Raw genomic sequence first — 25,971 nt, forward strand, 5'->3', positions numbered from 1 at the left:
AACCTAGACATCTGACCTAACTCATACTGATCCTGAGGCCCCATTATCCAGAAGCAGGCCGTGAGTGATTCCAGAACAATCTCATTCCAACATTCACTCCATGTGTGACCTTGAGCTTGCAGCCTGGCCTCCCCAAGCCTGTTTTCTCATCGGGAAACATGACAACTCCACCTATCTCCCATGGTCTCCTGAGGACTCAGGGTCCTATTACTCTCATCATTGTTGTGGCCCTCAACCCAGCCCAACCCCATCACTGAGCACGGGTCTGTCCTCTGGGCTCTCCAGGTTTGTAGAGGCCCCCACCTGGACCAGCTGTCAACACAGAGAGAGAGGGTGTGTAGGCTAGGGAGTCTGCTTGGACACCACCTGCTTGCCCCCTCGCCGCCAACGGCATCCGCACCTAGGCTGTCGCCACATTCATGCCAAAGGCTTCCCCTCCCCAAGGAATGCTTCAGACCATTCCCGACTTCATCCACTCAGGATCCTATTCCCTCCCACCCCTCGTCTCTTTCCAGACCTGCACCTTCCAGGCTACCTTGATGAGCAGGTTCCTGCCCTGTGCGCTGTCCTTGCTGCACAGCTTTTGAAAGATCCTCAATGGCTTCCTGAAGAGAGGCAAGGGAGGCACGATCAATCGACAAATAATGTGGCAGGGTTGAGTGCGAGTGCCTTTTCTTTGAGAACCCCAGAGTGTCAACCTGCCTGGTTGAGGGTTTCTTCTGGGATCCTCTGAGCACTAAGGTCTTTGTAGGACATGGGAGGGAGCTCTCATGTGGCTCGTCCTGGGCCTCCCTTCCCATATTCATTGAGAAACGCTGTTTGGGTCAATTTGGGGTTCAAATGGGCAGAGAGCTTAGTGGCTGTCAAGGAAACACGTGAAGAGATTTAATGCAGTTCAGCCCCGTGTGGGACATTTGGCAAAACTGATTTCTAAAGCGGGAGGCATGGTGGCCTCCTCACCAGGAAGGCTGAGAGACCTACCCACCAGCCCAGGTCCTGTGGTCGGGGTTTGCTGCCTCCCAGAAGGTCCAAGCTGCCTGAGGGGGAAGAGGACAAGCCTCTGGGAGCTCCCTCGTCCATCCTGGTCCCTCCATGGACAGAGGCCTACTCACCTGGAAACCTTCCCCCACGTGTTCTCGAGGCGGTGAATGGAGACACTCTGTAGAGCCGAGAGGATGGCATGTAAGGACGAGTAGTTCCTCAGGGTTTGACAGGCCTGGGGAGGGAAGAGAATGGGATGTCACTTGGGGAGCCGGCACCTTATTGGCTCTCAAGCTTCAGTCCCCCTCAGGGGAAAGTGCTCCTGCTGGAGGAAGCCGCTGTCCAGGGACCTGCCGAAGGGCACACGTGAGGCCCAGAGGAGGAGGAAGATTTTACCTCACTCCAAGGAAGGAGCCAGGCAGAAACGGAGCATCCCAGCATGGGGCCATGCAAGGCAAGGTCAGCATGCCCCTGGACGGAAGAGCCTAGGGACTGCACAGTCCCTAGGGCAAAGACCAGGGCCTTCCACCCTGACACCTGATCAAGGGAAGAGCAGTGCCCGAGACTCAGGAGAGCACCTCGGCTGGGCTTCCCGTTGCATACCTTGGCCACCTTGATCCAGTGCTCCACCACCATGGCCCTGTCCCGGGCTGTCATGCTCGGGTTGCCAAGGCAGGTGGTGATGACACACTTGGCCACACCATTGAACTGGGCGACAGTGGCCCGGACTGTGGGTGCCAGGTGCTCATTGCCAGGCTTGTTGCGCTTGGACCAGACGGAGCCCAGGCACTGATGGGGCAGCAGCTTCTTGAACAGCTCCTAGAGAACAGGCGGACCTTGGTTCACCCAGCCATTTCCCATGCAAGACTCATGTCCTACGTAGGGGTCACAGGTCAGAGCTGGACCTCAGGGAGCTGAGAATCTGGCCTGAGCCTGGTTCGAGACCGTCGATTTCATTCCACTGTTTTTCCCTGAGGGAACCCAGTACACAATGACCCAGGAGCAAACAGAGCAAGGGAAGGAAGGAGGGCATTGGCACCCTGATCATGCTCAGGAACTCCCAGCTCCAGGTGGCACTGCAAGGTGGTCCAACCCAAGGGGGCTTCTTCCCCTCCCCTCCAACTGGTCATCCCCCTGGTCCTTCCCCCCTTTCAGATGCACATTCTCACACGGGAGCTGCAACCACACGTTTTTCCGTCTGCCCTGTCCTCATGGACACATCAGATGCCTAATCAATGCTGAGGGTACTCATCCTCCAAGTCACATGAGTGGGTGACCCATGGACTTGACTGAACACAGGGAGCTGCCCTCCTCCACCCACGGGACCAGGGCCTGCCCATTGGTCTCTCCATTCTGGCTCATTTCTTCTCCCTAGTACCTCCGTATCAGTGCTTATCAGGGTCTCTCGCTACAGTCCGCAGCTGGACAGTGAAAGCTTGGGGCTAAGCGCCTTGATGGGTTGACAGGGTTGGGAAGTGGTGGAGCTGAGATTTGGTCCCAGACCATAGGAGTCCACATCAGGGAAAGGCAGGTGTGGGGCAGGTGAGAGCAGAAGGAAGGCGTGCCCCTGGCCCACCCTGAGAGCCCAGCTGCTCACCGCATCCATATACGTGAGCTGCTCTGCCACCAGCCTGGGAGGGAAGTCCAGGAGGTCGGGCTTCTCCTCACCCAGCTGGTTCTTTGGGGTGACACAGCGGTGGCAGGAAGCCTCTGGGGCCGCGGTGGGCTCTGTGGCTGTTGCTTGAGTGAAACTTTCCAGCAAAAAGGGTGGTCCAGCTGACTGCTGCTCAGCACCCGGCACACATGCAGAAGATGGGAGCACGGGTTGCAGTTCTGGAACAGCTGACAGAGGGGAGGCTGGCTCTGACACCGCAGGTGACAGTTGACACAGAGCCGGGGTCGCCTCTAGCTCTATAGGAGGCCCTGTTCCTGGCTCTGCCGCTGGAAGGAGCCCTGGAGCTGGCACTGGGGCAGGAGACAGAGAAAGGTTCATCCACATCACTGACTTTCCATATGCCTTTGCAAAACCAGGACAGACCCCATGGCCTTGAAAGGAATACCCAGCCCATGAACCACATCCCAGTTAGCCTTCCCAGCTTGCCATCCCCCTTACCCTCCACCTCTGCCTCAGTGAGCGCCAGAAGTTCCCGCTGCATCAGGAGAAGGGGGACATGGTTTGTCAGGTCCCAGGCATGCCACTTCAGAACCATGGCCCCATGCACATAGGCCACCTTGATCTCGACACGGTCACGGCCCAGGGACTGATAGATAGCCTGCAAATTCTGGTCAGGCCAGGTACCCAAGAAGGGAGACAGGGTGCTGGGGAGAGTCATATGTGGAGCAGAGTCAGAGGCCTGGCCTTGCATTGCACATGCTACTCCCACAGCACCGTTCTTTCTGTATGGGTCCCAGAGGATGGCCCCAGCCCCCTTCCAACCCCTCTCTAGCTGCCCTCGTAGTGGGAGGCCTGGTCCTCCAGAAAACCTGAATGAGTCTGGTTTTTCCACTTCTCCTCTCCTCTACCTGGCCATGGGCCTGATCTACTCTATCCTCCATGCACACCAGTATCAAGGCTCAGGTTGGAGGCAGATTTGTGAGTGGTCGGCTCAGCACACCCTCGGTTCTTGGCCCCTGTTGGGGTGGTCAGCGGGGAGGGGCAGGCAGAGCAAGTTGGGACCGTCAAAGGGATGGGTGTTTCAGGCACCCACTGAGCCCAGACTGTGCTCTGCCGACCAGAGGGCCCGGGACCCCGTCCACAGCCTTCTTTGACTCATTTGCTTCTTCACATGAAGCCCCCCAGATGAAGCCCACCCACTGGAAATCAAGAGATCGGTGAGATCCCTGGTTTGGCAAATCCCTCCCCAGCCACCACCCCTGTAGTCCCCCACCCTGCTCTGTGGAGGCAGCCAGCCCTGCTTCTGGACCCAAACCCCTGTCCCAGTTTTACTTGATCATTTCATCTGTCCTATGATCCAGCTCTCGGTGGATCCTTTCAAAGCTAGAGGAGGCTACGAAGATGTCACATCTAACAACCATTGGAGATGCGTGCTTAGGGTGTGCAGAGTGCCTATCTGACCCTCTGACTAGAACTGAGACCCAGACACTGTATCTCCTCTCTCCATTCACATTCCTAGGTGCTTAATATACATTCTTGAACGACTACTTCCCAGCCCGCACTTTCCAAATCCTGAGTGGCCCGTGGGCTGGTCTGCCTGCTCCCAGTGTGCCCCTGAGCTGCTCACACAAAGGACAACTACCAGAACCATCTAGATGGAATCTCAGAAGTCCTTTGCACATAGAGAAACTGCCTGCTTTGCATTTCCTTTCGTCAACCCAGAAGGGCCACCGGCCTGTGAGGGTTGCACTTGAGAGCTTCTTGACCAGAGAGAGAGAACTATTAAGCAAGAAGATGCCCAGCACGTCCAGGAGCCCTTTCTACAGAGCCAAGCACCAGAGTAGCCCGTGCCATGTTTCCTCCCATGATTTCCTACAGTACCTGTATGAGGTTCATCCTCTTAACCACCCCACTTTTCAGAAGAGGAAAGGGAAGGTCAGAGAGGGGTAGGGCCATTCCCGTGATGTACACCCAGTAGATGGGAGGCTCACCCTGTGCTGTGCATGGGGTGGGCACTCACCGATTGAACTGCTGGCCCAGGACCTGTGTGGCTGAAGTGAACATCTCGTACATGCAGAAGATCGTTGAGGTGTTTGAGATGCTCCCATCTGGGAAGGATGGCACCAGGGACTGTACGAAACGCTCCATTGTGCCTTCTCGGAGCCTCAGCATCGTCTGGGCCTCATCCAGGGACAGGGATGATTCCTTTTCCCACCAGGTAGAGAAGGGGGGTGTGGGGGGCAATGGAGTCAGCTTCAACCCCACGAACCACCAGGATGATCAGGGTCTGGGGCTCAGACCAGAGAGTCCCATCCCTTCGGGAACTTGTGCAAGAAAAGGGACTTGAGGGCCCACCTAGAAAAGGCTCTAGGCTTGAAAGTACAATTGCCTTTAGGGGTGAAATGAGAAAGCATTGGTCACTTCAACACATCTTGTTAGCTGAGCCACCACAGCCTTTCTCTCTCTGAATAGGCTTTATTAAGAACTGTATGCCTTTGAGTCATCAGTCAACATCCCTACTGCAGACAGGAGAAAGCACAGGCTTAGCATCTCCAACGCTGCTCGAGATCATAGACGTTGGGCCTGAGAACTGTCCAGAGCATGGAATGCATGGCATTTCCCTATGCTGCTGCGGCCTGGTCTGTTCCTAAGGTGGGGAGAAAGGTTCAGGGGAAATCCACCTTCCTCGGCAGGCCCCAGGGGAGCTGGTTGTTTCTAGTGTGGGTTCTGGCCTTGCCGTGATCATCTGTGGGTCCTGAGATTGGACATCAATCTGGACCTGTTCTCACCCCAGACCAGCATTGGATGTTGTTGTGGGCTGAGGCACCTGCTGCTTGTCAAGGGAGATGGAGTAGCTGAGCCTTTGGAGCAAGCAGCTCCTCAAAGATGGCCTGGATTGAACTCTGAAAAGACAGAGTCCACTACCTGGGCCAGGAGGCATCAGAGGCCTTGCACCCAATCCGTGCTTGAAAGGCTGATTCACGGTGGCAGACAACCTCCCATACGGAGGTCCAAAAAGACATATGAGGACACAGCTTGTGACCCGGGGGACATACAATGAGTCGATGTGCTCTGAGAGGTGATACGTTACAGAGGAACATATAGAATGGCTTCTTCCCACCGTTCCTTTTATGTTCAATCACCCTGTGTGGGGTGAGGATTCATAAGGCCTTGGACACGTTCTCCAAGGACAGTGGAGCTGGGTTCTACACAGGATGGCTGGGGTGAGTCAAGAAAATACTCAAAACAGTAGCAAAATGCAAAGACACTCATGGCTGCGGGAAAAGTCACACAAAACAGAATGAAACAGAATAACCCACGCCCCAAACTGCAAAAAACACGAACACTATTCTCTACCATTCCCACCTATGGGAAGAGTGTCTTCCTACTTTCTCCCACAGCTGGTGGTGGAGGTGTGGATACTGGGATGACTTTGTGGTTGGGCCTGTGGGGCACTCATGTGGAAACACCATGGGAGGGCCCCAGGTTTGTCCCCATATTTGTGTGGGGGCCCTGGGTGTGTGGAACCCTCTTCCCATTCTCACCTCAGAGCGGCACTGATCCTGGGTGGCCTGGTGCACCTGCCACTTGTCTAGGGCGTTGTAGTTGAAGTCCCAGACCAGCTCTTCGATGACCTCCTGGGTGCAGCTCTGAAAATGCAGTGCCCCATAGACATGGGGTCAAGAGACATTAGTGTCCTCCCAGGACATTGCCACAAGGGGCCACCCGCATTAGAAATCCTGTTCTCCAGTTGAGGCAAAGAGGGGCAGCTGAAAAGACATCGAGCAAGGAGGTAGCCGGATGAAACTCTAGAGCTCATGATTAACATCGAGGTAGTTGAGCTTGGTCCCCAGTGCTCAGCTTCTCATCCTGCCTGCTATGACCTGGGGTGTGAACATGAAAGATGGGCCAGGCTTCCAACACCTGGCTGCTTCCTTCTGCCCAGGAAGGGTGTGTCCCACATCCTCTGTCCCCTTCTCTACACATAGACAACCAGCCCCCCACCCCAACACACACACAGGGACACACATAATGAGGGGCAAGAGGTGTGGGCCTGCTGAGGTGGCATCACAGTTGTTGCCTGCTCTCCAGTGGGCTGCCCTGAGCTGCCTCGTGTTACCTGTTGGTGTCTCCTGCCACATGTCCAGAGGGCTCGGAAAAGCGGGCTGAGCCGACGTCTACAATTATTTGCAAGTCTCTGTCTCTGGGCTTGCCTGGGCCCAGAGACCCTGAAGGGAGGAAGGCAGCAAGAGAACATCCTGTTCTCTCGAACGTCTCCACCAAAGTGAGCTGGAGAGCAGGTTGTCTTTTGAATCTGGGTGCCCGGTTACCAGAGTTCTAAGTTCAGTTGGGGCCTATCACAGAGGAAGTGAGGTCACTCTTTCAAGATTCTAATCCCTGGGACCATGTGTTCAGTCAGACCTATCCAGAGCCCCTTCTTGGCAGTTGACTCCTTAGCTTTCTCCCCCATGTCATCTCCTTAACTGGACACAATGAGCCAAAAAGGCCATAGCCACCACTCTCTGGAAATGGAACTAGGGTCTGAAGCTTCAGGAGGCAGAGCTGAATTCAGACCTTACGTTCTGTGTTTCTTTGCGCACTTGTGTGTCCTATGTCATTGTGTCTCTCACGTAGTCCCCACTTTCCCAGCCTGCAGTGTGGGGATCAGGCTAGAATCTACTTCCTTGGCACATCCTCTGGTGTCTGTGGATAAGAGTATTTATTACATGTGTGGGGTGGTCCCCTGTGTATCTGAGGCACAATTTTCAAGATGGAAGAATTACAAGAAGGGGTGGGACTTGGCATGGAGTGCTGCTCAGAAGAGGCCTGGGTTCCAGCCCTGTAATACTGCAACTGTCACTTTCCCTCTTGGCCTCATTTTAAGGTGGGCACCATGATGGTCTGGAAAAGCAAGAAGATGCAGGCATTGTCATCCTCTGTAGTAAAACCATGCAATTGTTTCCCGTTATATGAAGAACGAGACCCCTTTACCTCGTTTGGGTCTATGAGAGGAGCGGCTTTCACCATGGCTCCTAGGGATCCTGACCTGTGGTATAGGCATCAGACTGTAACCGCTAAGTGGTCAGTGACTGGCTTTTGACCCACAGGACATATTCAACGTGATGAAGTACCATGCCTAGAGCTTGTCTACATGTCATGCAAAGAGTTTCTCACTCCCTAGTTACTTTCCATCATGTTCCACTACTCACTCCTTCCCTTTCCCTTCTTCTTCTCTCTCTCTGAACCTGAACCAAGCACCGATGTTTTGAGCTGCCATCTACAGAGGCTCACAGGACAGAGAACGGAGGCAGTGCCAAGGCCAAAAGACACACAGGAACTCAGGTTCTGAGTCCAGATGGCATCCCGAGTCACGTGAGCCAACTTATGACAAAATCCTCTTCCAGTATGGCCCTGGTCACAGCCGCAGCCACTGACACACCTTGAGCCTGGGGAACCATGCTAATTTGGGCCCGCATTCTTCACCCACAAATACTGTTAGAAATTAAAGCGATGCACCTGCACATGCAGGGTATCAGGGCAATGCAGTCCCGGGGCAACTCTAGATAAGTAACAGTCTCCCAGGCCTCAGCATCTGTCCCTGCCTTCCTCCCTCCCCTCTGCTCTCCTCCTAGTGTCCCTGCAGCCACCCTGGCTGCCTTTTTCACTCCTCTGGCCAAACTGGCTTCTGTTATTGAGTGTCTGCAGCACAAGTCACTTCTTCCTGAAACGCTGCTCCCTGACGTGTGCAGGCCTAGCTCCCTTTGGTCAATCTGTTCTCAGCAACCTCAGCCTCAGTGAGGCCTTTCATATCTTTCCATGCAGTGACTCCCCAGCCTTCCTCCGTAGCACACTTCATTCCTAGTACAGAGCGCTTGCTCTTTTCTTTTACGTGCGTTCACTTTGGAGCTTTGGTCCATGTGTAGACTGGGAGCTCCTAAAGCAAAGGAGCCCTAGGTAATTTCAGCTCCGCGCACGGGCCCAGCAAGATACCTGGCATAGGGCAGTGCTCAGTGTGTAGTTACTCAATGAATAATTGAGAAGATCTTGGAGCCCACCTCCCCTCTTAAGCACCTAGACTGCAGAATGCTACTAAAACTTTCAAGCTGTTTCTGGGCAGGGGCGACAACCACAATGGCCTCTGCCTGACTCTTCCTGCTCCAGTTCCTCCAGCAGAACTCACCAGGTACCATGGACAAGGAAGCGCCCTGCACCCAGTTCTCCAGCTCTGGTGGCACAGCTCCACGCAGGCACACCAGCAAAAAAAGCCATGCCTTTTCTCGGGGGTCCTCAACGCAGTGCCTTTGCAGAGTCACAGAGCAAAGGAGCAGGATCTCTATTTTTCCCTTCTCTGTGGAATCTGAGACAAAGAAGAGAAAAGGAGGAAGACTAACTCAGAACAAGAAATCAGATAGAAGTAACCAGAAGCAGAGGGCGGAGGGGGTGCGGGAACTGAGTGAATGGTGAAAAGGTACAAATTCCAGTTTCAGATCAATAAGGAATAGGGATTTACAGTACACCCCAGGACTACAGTTCATTACTGCTCTATGGTGTATTTGAGAGGTGTGAAAAGAGCAAGTTCTGAGAGTTCTCATCACAAAGAAAAACCTCTCTTTCTTTTCTTTTTACTTCATTTTTGTATCTCTAGAGATGATGATGGCGGCGGACTAAATTTATTCTGGCGATCGTTTCACAGTATACGAAAGGAACATCATTACGCCAGGTATCTTAAACATACACAGTTCTGTATGTCAAATGTATCAAAACAACTGGAGCAAAAAAATATTTTAATATTCATAGAGAGCATCAGGAAATTGGACATGGTAAAAAGAACGTCACGTAAACAAAACTGAAAACAGCAGAACCGAAAGCCAGTAGGTTATCCTAGGGGTTAAAAACTTCAAGCCATTGGCATAGAAAGTTGATTCTGAAATTAAAAATCAGTGAATTAAAATTAAAGCAGATGAAATAGAATTTTAAAATTTTGTTCCATTTAACAATTTGTCAAAGAATAGAAAGTCTTAATAAGTGACGTCAGATAGTAACTTTTGAAAAAACTGTTCATGTTTTGGAAAATTCTGATTGTAAGCTTCCAAGTGGGCACAGAATGAGAACATTTTGTTTGATCAAAGTCGCCTCATGGAAAATGGCTGAAGCAAAATGTCTGAGATAGGACCTAAACAAAAGGATATAAATGGCTAGACGAAATTGTCCTGAGTTCGTTTCTCCGTATTTGCAGTTTACATTTATTTTCATGTCGTTAAGTCCATTAAGTTCATGGAGTACATTCTAAGGGTATTCCATGCATTAATATGTTTGAACAACCTCCCTGTAACCCAGCTTCACATCTCATTGTATCTTGTAAAACTCAAACTCTATACCATGAATCAGAAACTTCCGATGACCGCCTACTTCCAGCCCTTGGCAACACCATTCTACTGTCTTTGGCAATTTACTCTAGGTAGGTCCTAAGAGTGAAGTCAAAGTGTGTATTTTCATGAATACTCATCTACTTAGCATAATATCCTCAAGGTTCACCCATGTTGTGGCATATGTCAATGTCTTCTTCCACTTTGAAGAATCAATGCTATTCCAATATGTGTACATACAACATCTGTTCCTCCCTCGACAGATACTTGGATTGCTTTCATGGTTAAGCTATTATGAATAATGATGCCATGAAAATGTGTGTTCAGATATGTCTTCAAGACCATGCTGTCAATTAATTTGGGTATACACCCCAGAAGTGGAGTTACTGGAACACATAGTAAGTCTAATTTTAATTTTTTTTGAAACTACCATACTGATTTCACAACTATGCTGTTAAACATCCCTACCACACACATTGAATAAGGCTTCCATCTTCTCCACATCTTGGCCAACACTTGCTCTTTTTTTCCCTTCTGATTGCTTTTTTTTTTTTTTTTTGGAAGAGTCATCTTAAAGGATGTAAAATGGTATCTCATTGCTTTTTATAATTTGCATTTCCCTTAACATTAGTGATGTATCTTTTCAAATTTCTTTTCACGTGCACATCTTTGAGGATATGCCTATTCCCAATTTGCACATTCACGCATTGCATTCATTTTGTTGTCTGTTGTTGAGTTCATGTGATCTCTATTCATTCTGGATATTGAGCCCCTGCCAGATAGACAGTTTGCAAATATGGTCTCCCATCTTGTGGATTGTGTTTTTACTTCATTGCTAATGTCTTTAACGTCACAAAGATTGTAAGTATTCTGAATGTCCTGTACGTGAATTTATTTTTCTTTTCTATCCTGTGCCTTGCAGGTCATATCCATTAAAGCATGGCCAAATCCTATTTTGTGAAGCTATGAAAATGAATATTATTGGGCTGCACTTCCGAGATGAAAAAGGTTCATTAGTGGAGTAAGAGAGCAGCATGAACTGGAGAAGCACTGGCATGATGATGGGGTCATGACGCTATGTGATCGCAAGAGGATAGGAATATGTATGATGGGCCAGCATGAGCTGTGTACTGGAAATGGGACCTTGTCCATTTTGTGCAGCACCTACGTGGATGATGGGAGCAGTGAGACATATGACTGGACGGATCCCCGAGCTCAGCCCTTCTTCCAAGTTAGACTTTCATTGCACTCTGATCCATTAACGTTTGAAGAGTTTCTTAATCAGATGAGGGACATAGTCTTACATGCTAGACGATGATGAACATGGTGTGTGGGCGTGTCTGCAAGGAACTCCGTATCCCTCCCGTCTTGGTGAGCCACTGTCTGGAGTCAATGGCAAAGAAGGTTAGAGTACTAAATTACACTGGGGTCAAACCAAAGGGGAACAGTATGTCCCTCCTATGCTGAGCTGAAGTCAGGCAAGACCTTTATATGTTTGCTCTGTGTTCCCAGTTCATGGTCCCTAAGTTTTTTTTTTTTTTTAAGATTTTTATTTATTTATTTATTTGACAGAGACAGCCAGTGAGAGAGGGAACACAAGCAGGGGGGGTGGGAGAGGAAGAAGCAGGCTCCCAGCAGAGAAGCCTGATGTGGGGCTCGATCCCAGAACGCTGGGATCACGCCCTGAGCTGAAGGCAGACGTTTAACGACTGCGCCACCCAGGCGCCCCATGGTCCCTAAGTTCTGCATGTTCCTCTCTGGGAGAGAGGAGATGGACATGTTTGAGGGGGAGCTGGAGAGCTGTATCACCACCAGGAATGAGACCGAGAGCCGACTCCCAGTCATCGTGCAAGTGAAAAAATGGGATCAATGTCATCAAAGAGAAAACCATCAGCCAGCAGTATTCATGCCGCCTGTGAGGAAATCTTGTCGAGAGGCACTTGTAAGTGATGGAGGGTGCACACCTGTAGTAACTCTGTGGCAAGTACAGATGTTACCTGCTTGAGGTGACCCACCTTGAAGAAACAAAGTTTTTGCCACCCTGTCAAGGGTGCTCAGAATGGACTCGAAGGGCAAGAGGCCTGGAACTGAAAGCATGTTTGAAAGTCTCTTTAGGGCTGAAATGAAAAAGGCAGCATGCCCTGAAAACTGCCTCACCTTGAATAGGCTAGCTCCCTTCATTGCTTGTGGGAAGAAAAGAAATCATCCGGTATTTTTCGTATTGAAAACAAGAAAACACAGAACCTTGGATTTCTGTTATTTTTTTATTGAAATTCGATTAGCCGACATACAGTCCATCCTTATTTCAGATGTAGTGTTGAATAACTCATCAGTTGCATATACCACTCAGTGCTCATCACATCACGTGCCCTCCTTTATGCTCCTCACCCAGTTGCCCCATCCCCCCACCCAACTCCCCTCCAGCCACCCTCAGTTGTTCTCTGTGCTTAAGAGCCCCTCATGGTTTTGCTCCGTCTCTGATGGCTTCCCGGTCAGTTTTCCCTCCTTTCCCCTATGATTATCATCAGTTTCCACTCATATGTGGAACGTAAGAAACAGTGTAGAGGATCATAGTGGATTTTCTTTAAAAGGATGTTATTTTCTGTCTTTCCATGTTTGACCGCATTTCACTTTTCTTTAAAAATGACACGTTCAAATGATATGTCCATTGACCCTGGAGGGTTGGGCGTTCTTCACACTTCCTCAATGAGTTAGGACCCTGAACCAGGTGTCAGGAGAACCTCCTCTGTGTTATTGTTCCCCGGGTGCCCTTGTTGGGCTTCAGCTTCCTTATCTGTAACACGATGAGAGATACGAATGCTAAATATTTTCCGAAAGTTGTTCCCGCTCCAAACTTTCGATGGCTACCAAGAGTCGAATATTGCTTCATCCACGAGACAAAGGTTAGGAATCGTTATTTCAATTACTTCGTAAAGACACACAACCAAGTAGAATGAGAACACCAGAGGAGCATCGCTCCAATAGGACTCGAGTGAAACTCTGCTCCAACTGCCAGTAGCATAGGACGTTACCTTTTATGTGAACACAGAGGTGGGCCCTGGCCTTTCCATATAAACAGACTGTACTTTTGTCTTTGGACATTTTCATTTACCTTTCGTGTGGATTGACGTTCAGCCCGATGAGACCTCATGAGGAAACTCTGCGTATTCTAAGCTTAGATCTCATAGGACCGATTTTTCTTAAGTTTTGAAACTACACTATAATTGACAGACAGTGTTATATTCCTTTCAGGTGAACAGCAGGGACTCAATAGTTCTGTACATTACACAGTGCTCAGCACCATAAGTGTACTCTTAATCCCCATGACCTATTTCACCCATCCCCCCACCTGGCCATCCCCAGTCTGTGCTCTACATTTGAGACTGGTTTTTTGTTTGTTTTCTCTTTGTTCTTTCTTTTTGTCTCTTAAGTGCCACACAGGAGTCAAACCCATGTTAACATAACACACATCGACTTTAAAGCTTACCTCCATTTCATGGTCTGGATGAAATGTGCTGACTATACCACCACGTTGACTCCACAGTGGCTCCCAGGGATCCCCACCCGTGCTATATACCTCCCTGTCTATCCACTGCCTGGTTGCTAATAGGTTTCTGACCAAGAGAATATGACAAAACATTGTCACTTTCCTGTTACTCTCTTCTGTTCCCTTCCTTTCTTTCCTGTATCCCTGCACTGGGGAAGCAAGCACTGGTGTTTAGAACTGCCCTACATAGAGGCCCACAGAGGAAGGAACCTAGGGAGTGCCCAGGCTAATAGGCAGAAAAGAACTCAAATTCAGGATTTCGCTTAAACCCACTTTGTTGAGTCTGAGCTAAATCCTGACATTAGTCACATCAGTGACTTGGGAGCAAATCTTACCACAGTTGGGCCTCGGGTGAGGCGCAGACTGCATCACACAGAGACCTGGGGGCAGAAACACCCAGTCTCAACTGTGTGGAGATTCCAGGCCCCCCCGAATTGGGAGCTAGGAAATATCACGCTTCAGAAGTGCTAAGCTTTCTAGTAGTGTTCTCAGAGACAAACAGATAGCTAACTCAGGTAACCAGGCTTCGGCACCTGGCCCTCCCATCCACTGCCATCTCTTGTTCTCACCTCCCAGCCTCCACCAGCCACTCTGGCCACTTTCCGAATCTTCTCTGGTCAAACTAGTTTCTGTCTGAGAGATTTGGCCCCAGTGGTGCCCTCTCCCTGACACACTGTTCCCAGAGGTGTGCAGCTCTTGCTCCCTCTTGTCAATCTGCTACCAGCAGATGTCACCATGTGGAGGCCTTCCAGACCCTCCTCTCCTGTGACTCCCTAGCCCTCCCTACTACACTGTGCTGGTAACTGGAGTATAATATCTGCTCTGTTCTTTCACACGTCTTGCTTTCAAGGTGTTCTCCATCAGAACAGCAGAAACAACTTGGCCATTTGCAGACTGCACTGGGGCCCACCAACTCACCTGGCACAGGCTGAGTGCTCAGAGCACAGTTGCTGAAAGAAGAAATGGGAAGGTCTTGGGGCCCTGCCTTCCATCCTTGTCACCATGTCCATTCCTGAGCCCGTTATGCTAGCACTGGGATGGGCAATGCGAGAGGCTAGAATGGATATCAAGTGGCCAAGATGTACTCGGCTGCTTAGTGCCTTTTCCAGGTTGAATGCGCTTGGGCGGATGTCAATGTGTGATGCAAAGATCATCATACCTGGTGCCCACTCCCATGGGTCCACCTACATGTCTGTTCCCCACGACTAATTGTCATAAATCTTCTTCCTCCCAGTCCCTGACCAACGAGCCAAATCATCTACCACTGCCACGAGCCAATGTATATTCTTTCCTCAGGCTGCTTTTCTTTCCATACCACCTGAAAGAATTGAAAGAATTTTGAAATGCTCGAAAGAATTTCCCGTCGCTGCATTCTATCAAGACTACCCTGAACGGGGCTGTAGTATATCTGCAGCCACTTTCCATCCTGCAGCCACATCCAAGCCCATTCAGCCATGAACCAACCTCAGTCTTTTCCCTCCTCTGTCGCCTGGAGCAATATTGGGTCTTCTGCCCGTCCTCTCTGAAGCTCCTCTGGCCCGTTCATGGGGACTTGCGAGGGAGCCCGTGCACCACACACAGAGTGGCCCCTAGCACCTGCCTCTGCCCACGTGCCAGGGCTGACTCAGGAGCTCAGGCTCCCACCTTACCCCCTTTCAGCCTCGGCCATCCCTCTTGGAAGGACTTTGTGCTCTGCACACATTCCAGAGATACAGGAGGGCACAGGAAAGAAAACCCACTGACCTAAAGAAGCTCCTAAACTATTGACCTCCTTCCATCCTGCCTCCATATGCCCTGGAAGAGAAGAAGAGGAGAGGCCTGCAGGTGTGGACAAAGCCCTGCCCTGGCTGTTTATCTTCCCGGCAATAAAAAGGCCTCCTCGCTGCGGCCAAACTGTTGCTGAAAATTCTGTTTTCAGTGGTGAAACAGATAACTTTGGTCAAATGGCCTGCTGGCACCGTTTGTCAGGGTGGTCCGTGGACAAGTGGCCTCAGCATCCGCGGAGAGCGTGTTGGAAATGCAGAGTCTCAGGTCCCTCCCAGTGTTACTGAATCAGAATCTGTATTTTCACGAGATCCCCAGGGGATCCAGGCCTAAGACGATGTCTCAAAAACCACTGTTGAATGTTCCCCAAAGAGAAAGCTAATCGGCACCTTGATATACCAAATGGGGAAGGCACGGTTGTTTCCTGGGCCTTTTTGGCAGTTTCTAGCATTCTAGAATTCCATAAAGGGTTGATTCCCCAGTGGACATGGTGGGAGTTGTTGTGCAGGAAAGGAAAGAACACCATACCTGCTGGGAAATGGAGCAAGGACGGAAGCTATGCATGGGCCCAACAGCAAGAGCTCCAACGCGCCAAGGCTGATCCCCTGCTCTAGAGCTCTCTGTTGTTCTTATGCTAGATCCCTTTGTGTCAGGTGATGGGATGGGAGATTGTTCTTGCTTTTCGAGCTGGCCTGTCTTGCTGTAACCGGTCCTCTAAGATTCACTTTTGTTGTATCCCAAAGTTTTGGGACGCTTGTCTTGTCATTGTTCTTGGATTCCATGTAATTTTTTTTCCTATTTTGAATTCCTGGTTGACCCACTCATTTCTCGGGAGCGTGTTCTTTCACCTCCTTGTGTTCATGGTCTTTCCAGGTTTTTCTCTTGTGGTTGATTTCTAGTCCATACCATTGTGGTCAGAAAAGATGTATGCCATGACTTCCATCTTTTTGAATTAGTAGAGACTTGTTCGGTAGCCTAATATGTGATCTGCTCTGGAGGACGTTCCATGTGCAATCGAAAGGAATGAGTATGTGCTGTTGGAGGATGGAATGTTCTGCATGCGTCTGTTAAAACCAGTGCATCACCCAAAGCCACTGTTTCCTTGTTGATTTTCAGTTTGGATCATGTGTCCATTAATAGAAGGGGGGTGTTAGATCCCCTACTGTATTGTATTACAGTCAAATAGTTGCCTGCTTTTTGTTATTAACTGTTTTATGTATTTGGGTCCTCCTATGATGGGTGTCTAAAAATTTAAAATTGTTCTATCTTCTTGTTGCATTGTCTCCATGATTGGGACACAGTGTCCTTCTTTGTGAGTCACTACTCTTTTTTTTTTTTATATTCTGTTTTGTCTGATAGAAGTACTCATACCCCTGCTTTGTTTTGGCAACCAGTTGCATGCGAGATGCTTCTCATCTGCTCACTTTCAATGTGCAGGGGACCCAGTAGGTCTGGGGGCTCAGGCTGAGTACCTAATTTCGGACAAGTCAGTGTAAGTGTGCAAACTGAGACTGAGTGTGTAAACTGTTGAATATTAGTGACAATGGAATATCACTCAGCCATCAAAAAGAACGATTTCTCAACATTTGCTGCAACATAGACGGGACTGGAGGAGATAATGCTAAGTCAAGTCAAACAGAGAAGGAAAATTATCATATGGTTTCACTCATTTATGGAACATAAGAAGTAGGAAGATCAGTAGGAGAAGAAAGGGAAGAAGAAAGGGGGGGTAAACAGAAGGGGGAATGAACCACGAGAGACTATGGACACTGGGAAACAAACTGAGGGCTTCAGAGAGGAGGGGAGTGGGGGATTGGGATAGGCTGGTGTTGGGTATTAAGGAGGGCACCTATTGCATGGTGCACTGGGTGTTAGACGCACGTAATGAGTCATGGAACTTTACATCAAAAACTAGAGAAGTACTGTATGCTGACTAACATAATAAAAAAAAATTATTATAAAAGAAATAGAGATGATGGACTTCAGAAAACATGGACCTAAAAGTCATGACGGACAGCAAGGAGAGTGTGGGGTTTCTCTGGTCAAGGATATGGCCCATTATCCTGGCAAGAAAGAGCCCATCCCTGATCCATCAGATGCCAGCCAGGGAACAGTAGCTATTGTGCATCTGACCCAGAGCCTGGGGCCTGGAGGGAACTGCTGCTTCAGAAGAACTGCATAAGGAGATGCATGAAGGCTGGATATCCTGGCTCCTAGGTCAGCATAGATGTTCATGGAACCAGGCTCAGGTGTGCCCTTTAAAGTACCCCTCCCCATCTTTTCCCAACACACAAAACAAGCAGGAAAGGGAATCCAGAGATCATTGACAAGAATCCCAAAAGATTCCAAACTTGGTAAACGGCCAACGGGGAGACTGAGGCTGGAAAGTCCTGCCTGCCCTGAGTCCATCTGCAAATTATCTTCCTCTGGCTTTGTCCCCTTCACACGCAGGATTTGATCTCCTTCCGTGTTTTTCCCCACTAGGTGCTGATGCAGTTCCAGAGATTGAACTACAATACGACAAGTTCCAAATACGGGGGCAATACAAAACCAAACACTAAACCAAAAAAGCATCTCAACGGAAGAAGCAGGACACAGTCTTCCTGGCCTTAGAGCGGAGAAAGGCAACCCCAGTCCTGGGGCAGGAAGGAGTTCTGGGGCGTACAAGTCTTAAAGACTCCCACTTTCAGTGGTTGTTGCTATTCCTGGGAAAGTCCCTGCAACCTCTAAATCTCAGGAGTTCTGAGGGGCTATCTCTGCTGTTTGCCCAAATTCATTGACTGAAATGGACCCGTGCTCAGAATAAGGGGGATTTCGGGGTGCCCTCCAGTGGCTAGGGAGAAGGGCTGGCACTTCTCCTTCCTCCCACATACAGTAGCTGATGACTCTGGGAGATTTCCTAGGTCAGGAACGAATACGAGAGTCTGTGCAAGTTTTCCATTACTGCAGGAAGTAAAAGACCCAAACCACACACCTGGGCTCTAAAACAAAACAAGGGCTTTACTCTCCTAACATGCAAATCTATCAGGGTACTATTTAAAACAACTAAATGGTGCCCCCTACATAAGGAAATAGATGGGCGGAAGGGGTGTGGAGAAAATAGGGCGCAAGGACCGCCCATAGGCAGCTGCTGAGGAATCCCTGCAGGGCCACTGGACACTTGCTCAGCCCTGAGGTTGACTGCGGCCAGTTCTTCTCCTTCTTGAGTGCTGCTGACCAGCTAGGACCGGGGCTCCAGCTGGCAGGACAGGGTGTAGCTAAGGACAGAGGGACACCTGTGAGTTGCCCAGGAGCTTCCATTCAAGAGTCCCTGCCAGTGTTTGCCCACAGCTGGAGTCTGGCGCCCCGGCAACAAGGCCTGAGGCTGCCCAGGGAAGGAGGATCCCAGGAGTGGCCAGCAGAAAGAGTCCACCCCGAACCTCACCGACCCAGCTCCTGATGGGCCTCACCTCTCAGCCTCGCTAAGCGGCTCCATAGCCTGGAACCAGGCCCAAAAAGGATCCTCGGGCTCTAGGGTGTAATTCTCGGCAGCCACCTGGAGCAGCATGATGTCCGTCATGACTTGATATTCCTGAGCAGAGAGAGAAGCACAGGATGCATAGGGAGCCTGGGGGGGGGGGGCGGGGAGCTGCAGGGTCTGGTGAGGGTTGAGCACCGGGACCGGGCACCCATCCCAGGTCCTGGCACACATGGCCATCCTCCTCCCTGCAGATTCATCCGGTCTCCACCTGTTCTAGAGATGAGTATCAGTAGCCCCTCCTCCGGGAAGTCCTCCTGGATGCCATGCTCTGTCCCCATCTCCTAACGGGATGGGACTTGCACTGCTTTCTTCTCAAGGGATCCCAGGAAATGTGAGGTGGAGGGGATGGAGCCAAGCAATGTTCTTCCCAGGGACATCTCTGAAGCCCACTCCCTACCCTTCCCTGCGGGAAGCGCCACATATGCTCACCTTATTTCTTTTGTGGTGGTTGATCTCATTCCCCTGGAATGCAGACAAAGTCCATCAGAATGCAGCCCCTGGTTCTTAGGAGCACTTGATTCCCATCCCTTCTCATGCTGCACCATGGCCAGGACCCGTGAGGGGCCGTGCATACACAGATAGCGGGCCTGGGATCTAGGCCAGGCTCTGGGGTCCAGAGAAAGGAGGACATGGGGCAGATGGACTGGCTACAGGTCGGGACCCTGCAGCACCACCCTCTCGGAAGACAGTAGGGGAGGCCAAAGCCTCAGGCAGGAAGGGGCTGCTGCGGCTACTGAGGTGCTTGCTGATGTGAAGGGTCCTGACTTCATTCTCTCCCCACGAGCAAACTCACCGGGGGAGGCTGAGGTCCACTCAGACAGACCTCATGCAGCTTTGCCTTCAGGAAGCTCTGCTGCTTCACCAGTCTTGGGCACCGGGAGCCATGTCCTAACTGCAGTCTCGCCTCACTCATCGCTGAGATGGGCAAGAGACCCCGGCCTCACAGACGCAGCTCTGAGGCTGTCATGAGGGTAGTTTAGCCGAGTCCTGAGAGCTCAGGGCTCATTACAGGGGTGCTCTATTCCCAAAGGTCCAGATTCTGGTCCATCCCCCACAATCTTCAGGCTCACCCACCTCCAGATAGACCTCCAGTGCGGTTCCCAACATCAGCAACTTGGTGAGGAAAGTGCCAAGGAAGGGCACGACACCCTGTGTCCTAAGGGGGAGAGTGGGATGAGTCACTGTTCTCTGTTGCCCACAAGGACCCTCCCCTGAAAAAGCTCCAGCCTCCTGGCCCACCCCAGGTGACCACGTGGAGCAGCTGTCGACACTAAGAGAGAGGGTGTCAAGGCTAGGGAGTCTGCTTGGACACCACCTGCTTGCCCCCTCACCGCCAAAGGCATCCTCACCTAGGCTGTCGCCACATTCATGACAAAGGCTTCCCCTCCCCAAGGAATGCTTCAGACCATTCCCGACTTCATCCTCGCAGGACCCTGTTCCCTCCCACCCCTCCTCTCTTTCCAGACCTGCACCTTCCAGGCTACCTTGATGAGCAGGTTCCTGCCCTGTGCGGTGTCCTTGCTGCACAGCTTTTGAAAGATCCTCAATGGCTTCCTGAAGAGAGGCAAGGGAGGCAGGATCAATGGACGAATAATGTGGCAGGGTTGAGTGCGAGTGCCTTTTCTTTGAGAACCCCAAAGTGTCAACCTGCCTGGTTGAGGGTTTCTTCTGGGATCCTCTGAGCACTAAGGTCTTTGTAGGACATGGGAGGGAGCTCTCATGTGGCTCGTCCTGGGCCTCCCTTCCCATATTCATTGAGAAACGCTGTTTGGGTCAATTTGGGGTTCAAATGGGCAGAGAGCTTAGTGGCTGTCAAGGAAACACGTGAAGAGATTTAATGCAGCTCAGCCCCGTGTGGGACATTTGGCAAAACTGATTTCTAAAGTGGGAGGCATGGTGGCCTCTTCACCAGGAAGGCTGAGAGACGCACCCACCAGCCCAGGTCTTGTGGTCGGGGTTTGCCGCCTCCCAGAAGGTCCAAGCTGCCTGAGGGGGAAGAGGACAAGCCTCTGGGAGCTCCCTCCTCCATCCTGGTCCCTCCATGGAGAGAGGCCTACTCACCTGGAAACCTTCCCCCCACGTGTTCTCGAGGCGGTGAATGGAGACACTCTGCAGAGCCGAGAGGATGGCACGTAAGGACGAGTAGTTCCTCAGGGTTTGACAGGCCTGGGGAGGGAAGAGAATGGGCTGTCATGTGGGGAGCCGGCACCTGATTGGCTCTCAAGCTTCAGTCCCCCTCAGGGGAAAGCGCTCCTGCTGGAGGAAGCCGCTGTCCAGGGACCTGCCGAAGGGCACACGTGAGGCCAAGAGGAGGAGGAGGATTTTACCTCACTCCAAGGAAGGAGCCAGGCAGAAACGGAGCATCCCAGCATAGGGCCACGCAAGGCGAGGTCAGCATATCCCTGGACGGAAGAGCCTAGGGACTGCAGAGTCCTAGGGCAAAGACCAGGGCCTTCCTCCCTGAGACCTGATCAAGGGAAGAGCAGTGCCCGAGACTCAGGAGAGCACCTCGGCTGGGCTTCCCGTTGCATACCTTGGCCACCTTGATCCAGTGCTCCACCACTATGGCCCTGTCCCGGGCTGTCATGCTTGGGTTGCCAAGGCAGGTGGTGATGACACACTTGGCCACACAGTTGAACTGGGTGACAGTGGCCCGGACCGTGGGTGCCAGGTGCTCACTGCCAGGCTTGTTGCGCTTGGACCAGACGGAGCCCAGGCACTGATGGGGCAGCAGCTTCTTGAACAGCTCCTAGAGAACAGGCGGACCTTGGTTCACCCAGCCATTTCCCATGCAAGACGCATGTCCTACGTAGGGGTCACAAGTCAGAGCTGGACCTCAGGGAGCTGAGAATCTGGCCTGAGCCTGGGTGGAGACCGTGGATTTCATTCCATTGTTTTTCACTGAGGGAACAGGGTAGAAGGACAACAGCTCCAGGCATGTAAAGCTCCACTTCCCAACAGAAGCAAGGCACTTCAATATCCCCCTCCAGTCCTGCAAACTATGTGCATTATTCTCTTTTTCTGTGTTGGAACAGCGCCACACTAAGATTCACGCTGCTCAACAACATGATGCAGCTGTGCGATTACTGAGAATCTATTTGTTTTAGGCTTCTAACAAAATATCTATTTTCTCTGTTTTGCACATATATCTCACTCAGTAGTGACAGCTCAAGTTCTTTTTCACAATGAATGATTCAGAAATAAGTATCAAAAACAGATTTGAAGAGAACAGAAGAGACAATTAAAAGATACGGAAACATCCTACTTAATAAAAGGCCATGTATTTATGTTCTGAGTCGAATTTTAAAGCTTTTAAAACATTTTATTCCTATAAATCCATCTTAGATAGCAACTGGACCTCACAGAAGCACTTAAATAAACGTTTACCAGTTGTATCCTGGCGAACAATATTTCTTGCTTTCTCAGCTCCTGGTGCCCCAGATGTGGTGGCGCTCCTCGATCGCACTGGCTCGGCCACATCCGGGTGGCTCCGCCAGCTGAGAGAACAGGATCTCCCCACGGTGGCTCCTTTCGGAGAATAGAACACAGCCTGATAAAGGATAAGACAAGAAAAATAATCTAAAGGCTGACTTCCTTATCATTCATTGCACAGCCTGTGTTACTCAGCAGATTTCATAAATCCAACTGTATATAATCAGCAGCTTCTCTTGTTGCAAAATTAGGTATCACTTCTCTACTTTCCTCTCCTAGAGCTCTGGTCAAGTATTTCAAATGAGTGGTCAAGGATCCAAGAGAAATACAGGAGATAAGAGACCGAGACAGAGATTTCTGCACAGGTAATGTGCTGGTGGCTGCCACCTAAGGGTCGTTTTCACACCCAGGTTCCTGAGAGTATATTTTGTTTCCACAAATCCAGTGCTTAGAAGGCAAGTATTTTTATAATGAACATTTGAATTCATTTTTATTTTTAATTAAAAAAAATTTTTTTAAAAATATATTATGTTAGTCACCATACAGCACATCCCTGGTTTTTGATGCAAAGTTCGATGATTCATTAGTTGCGCATAACACCCAGTGCACCATGCAATACGTGCCCTCCTTACTACCCATCACCAGCCCATCCCATTCCCCCACCCCCCTCCCCTCTGTAGCCCTCAGTTTGTTTCTCAGAGTTCATAGTCTCTCATGCTTCATTCCCCCTTCTGATCACCCCCCTTTCTTTATCCCTTTCTTCCCCTACCGATTTTCCTAGTTCTTATGTTCCATAGATGAGAGAAACCATATGACAATTGTCTTTCTCTGCTTGACTTATTTCACTTAGCATTATCTCCTCATAAGCAAGATGATAGATCAATCGGAAATATTTGCCAAAGGCATTAATTACATAATTGAATTCATTCTGTATCATTCCATAAACAGTGTTTTTCAGATTGTTTACCTTCCTATAAATAAATACAGCCACTCACAGACTGCAGCGAAGATATTATAAGAATCAGTCCCATTAATGACATGTTTATATGGTTAAGTAATCACCATAATTGGTTCACACCTCCCCACATCCACATCCTCTGTGGGCCTCTCCCACAATGACCCTGGGCTTCATCACATGACTTGCTTTGCTAGCAAAATGAGCAAGCAGAGATTTGAAATGCGTTGGAAAATCTGGGCTTGCCCTGTTGCTGCTCCTGGAAACCTAAAACCTCACCAAAAAAGCCTGAGCTGGCCTGCTGGGCAATAAAAGGTATGTGGCCAAGTCCCCCCATCACTGCCCCAGCTGACAGCTGGCCAACCCTAGAGCTGCCTGGCTGATTATTTGACAGCCTAGCTGACTACAAACACAGGAGGGAATCCAGCAGAACTGCCCAACTGTGTCCAACCCAAACTGCCAACTCATAAAATCATGATTTAAACAACTGGCTGTTCCTTTAAGTCACTATGTTTTGGGGTGATCTGTCACACAGGAAAAGCTGATACAGTCTATAATAAGGCTATTGTTGAGGCTATAGTCTACCCAAAGCAAGCAATGTATACTTTATGCATCTTGGGAGAAGAAACTCCTCCCAAGTTTTAGGACCAAGAAAAGCTATGTATCACCTAAGCTGTCGATGTTCCCCATTTGGAATCTGTGATCCTCTGCTGTAACCCTGTGAAGATCAGAGTCACATCTAAGCTTGCTCCCCTTCTCCCTCCCTAGCAAGTATACAGGGCTCTCTGGCATGCATTCTGGCATCTTAACCACTCCGGCAACTCCGCTCCCTTTAAATTTGCCCCAGTGTCCTTACCCATTTTATCTATTGTATTATAGGTACTTCTATGAACTGCCTCAAAATCTTTACACAATAAATTGGAGTACAAGGGAATTAATCCCAAGACTGTGTCACAGCCTTCAAACAGTAATGAAGACAAATTGTTGTCCCCAGTAGAAACCACCACTGATGTTTTCCACCTTGATCTGACTCGAGGTCTCAAAACAACTTTTACCCAGAAACAAAAAAAGCCAAAATGACTCCCATCTGAAACACTCAGAATTTTTCTACCTTGCCTAAGCAGGCACTGGAATATGTCTTTCTAGTGTGGTGCCTGGAGCTGGACTTGCCCAGCTTCGATTTCTGGCTTTCCCACTTCTCAGCTAGGTACCTTGAGTGAGCCCATCACCATGGACTCTCTGTACTTCAGTTTCTGTCTGTGATACCTGGATAGTAACTCAGAAGTTACCAAGAGGGCGAAGAGAGAGAATACATACAAGCACGAGCCATTATTATTATTCCTGTTGCTACTACTGCTACTCTCCTTCATCTTCTTTCTTCCTCCACAGCCCCTTCATAAATTCATCATCCTTACTACGAGGACAGAGTGCTATGAAACACCATCCGACACCACCATTAAAAAGACACGGCCTGTATGGTTTATTCCAAAATTCCATGCATTAATTGCCTATATGTATAGACACACTCCGCCTCCATCTCAGACATCTGGTATTCCTCTGTAAGAGTAGAAGTACCTTTGTCTCGCTGCTTCTTTTCCTTTTGTTCACTTAGTTTGTCTAGAGGTAGGTTTGTCATCTCAACTCCGTAAGCAGTTCTCGCCAGCACTGCTGTCTAGGAGTCCATGACGTTGGCCCACTCGTTTATGAGTTCTTCCCATTCCGTGAGGGAGGACAGCACACCAAGGAAGTCATCCCAGAGCTCTTGAGAAATGTACACACACAGGTTTGCTCGGATCCACGCCACCATGAGCGTCTAAAACCAACAAGCCAACAAGAGAACTGAATCACCCTCATTTGGAAGAAGAATGAGTTTTAACAAAATATTTTAAATTACTAGGAATAAAATGAACTTTAAAATAAAAAGCACTTGATCTTGATTTTCTTTTAGCGTCTCAAAATTTATTTGATCAACTGTAACCAGGATCTGAGCTACGGAGAAATCAGCTATTATCATGAACAAAGCTACTGGTTCAAAATCCCCTGGTGTCTGCAGCTGGTCCCGGCTGTAACTTGGGAGAAGACAAAACTCTCGGTACAACAACTATTCTACTTCTTTTTTTTTTTTTTTTAAGATTTTATTTATGTATTTGACAGAGAGAGAGAGAGACAGCCAGTGAGAGAGGGAACACAAGCAGGGGGAGTGGAAGAGGAAGAAGCAGGCTCCCATCAGAGATGCCTGATGCGGGGCTTGATCCCTGAACACCGGGATCACGCCCTGAGCTGAAGGCAGATGCCCAACGACTGATCCGCCCAGGCGCCCCTGGAATTTACATCCTAAAATAATCATTTTGATTCCTGTGGTTTCTGTACCAGTGAACTTGCTACCTGATGGGATTCCTTTGGGCCCACCCTCCCTTCATGGGAGAAAGGAAAAGGCTGGACTCCACAGCCCTAGGGGCCCCTGCCAGGTCAGTCCTGCCTCATTTCTATGCTTTCCACCAGGTGCACACAGAGCTTTCCCTTTAGTGCTGACTCAAGGACATCCAGAAAAAGCATCCAGGGGACGCCTGGGTGGCACAGCGGTTAGGCGTCTGCCTTCGGCTCAGGGCGTGATCCCAGCATTATGGGATCGAGCCCCGCATCGGGCTCCTCCACTGTGAGCCTGCTTCTTCCTCTCCCACTCCCCCTGCTTGTGTTCCCTCTCTCGCTGGCTGTCTCTATCTGTGTTAAATAAATAAATAAAACTTAAAAAAAAAAGAAAAGAAAAAGCATCCAGAACACAGGTGTGGT

At 49.8% G+C, this 25,971-nt stretch overlaps 2 protein-coding genes and 1 long non-coding RNA gene across 6 annotated transcripts in view; 1 reads left to right on the forward strand and 2 right to left on the reverse strand.

The window, feature by feature from the left end:
- Positions 1–1,006: 1,006 nt before the first annotated feature.
- LOC148106741 (ral-GDS-related protein-like) lies at positions 1,007–3,084 on the reverse strand. Its single transcript, XM_087860556.1, has 3 exons — positions 2,579–3,084; positions 1,585–1,800; positions 1,007–1,216 (listed from the first exon to the last, which is right to left on the reverse strand). The coding sequence occupies exons 1-3, from the start codon at positions 2,978–2,980 to the stop codon at positions 1,109–1,111; spliced, it is 726 nt and encodes a 241-aa protein (XP_087716682.1). The 5' UTR covers positions 2,981–3,084; the 3' UTR covers positions 1,007–1,108.
- Positions 3,085–4,690: 1,606 nt separating this feature from the next.
- LOC123786222 (ral guanine nucleotide dissociation stimulator-like) overlaps positions 4,691–25,971 on the reverse strand; it is a 46,526-nt gene continuing 25,245 nt past the window's right edge. For 2 of the 4 annotated variants that reach the window (XM_087860551.1, XM_087860554.1), the window contains 9 exons: positions 24,757–24,994; positions 22,182–22,344; positions 21,328–21,543; positions 20,856–20,960; positions 20,279–20,348; positions 19,869–19,950; positions 19,224–19,256; positions 18,724–18,845; positions 12,209–18,531 (listed from right to left, as the gene is read on the reverse strand). In XM_087860551.1, the coding sequence (XP_087716677.1) occupies positions 19,901–19,950; positions 20,279–20,348; positions 20,856–20,960; positions 21,328–21,543; positions 22,182–22,274 (534 nt within the window). In that variant the 5' untranslated portion in view covers positions 22,275–22,344; positions 24,757–24,994 and the 3' untranslated portion in view covers positions 12,209–18,531; positions 18,724–18,845; positions 19,224–19,256; positions 19,869–19,900. Of the gene's footprint in view, positions 4,802–6,141; positions 6,247–8,777; positions 8,955–12,208; positions 18,532–18,723; positions 18,846–19,223; positions 19,257–19,868; positions 19,951–20,278; positions 20,349–20,855; positions 20,961–21,327; positions 21,544–22,181; positions 22,345–24,756; positions 24,995–25,971 lie in introns of those variants that run through there. The other 2 variants (XM_087860552.1, XM_087860553.1) reach the window with 2 other exon arrangements.
- On the forward strand, positions 9,798–12,206 carry LOC148106742 (uncharacterized). Its single transcript, XR_015723565.1, has 2 exons — positions 9,798–10,361; positions 10,886–12,206. It is a non-coding gene; the product is annotated as an uncharacterized LOC148106742 (long non-coding RNA).

The sequence above is a fragment of the Ursus americanus genome, unplaced genomic scaffold (genome assembly GCF_024610735.1).
Source record: "Ursus americanus isolate L20-20 unplaced genomic scaffold, mUrsAme1.1.p SCAF_68, whole genome shotgun sequence".
NCBI lineage: Eukaryota > Metazoa > Chordata > Mammalia > Carnivora > Ursidae > Ursus > Ursus americanus.

Coding starts and splice junctions, on each gene's coding strand:
- LOC148106741 (XM_087860556.1), bottom strand. CDS start 2,980: ATGTGGATGAACCTTTCTCTGTCTCCTGCCCCAGTGCCAGCTCCAGGG. Junction 1,801..2,578: donor AGCTCACGTATATGGATGCG/GTGAGCAGCTGG, acceptor CCTGTTCTCTAG/GAGCTGTTCAAGAAGCTGCT. Junction 1,217..1,584: donor ACTGGATCAAGGTGGCCAAG/GTATGCAACGGG, acceptor TTCCCTCCCCAG/GCCTGTCAAACCCTGAGGAA.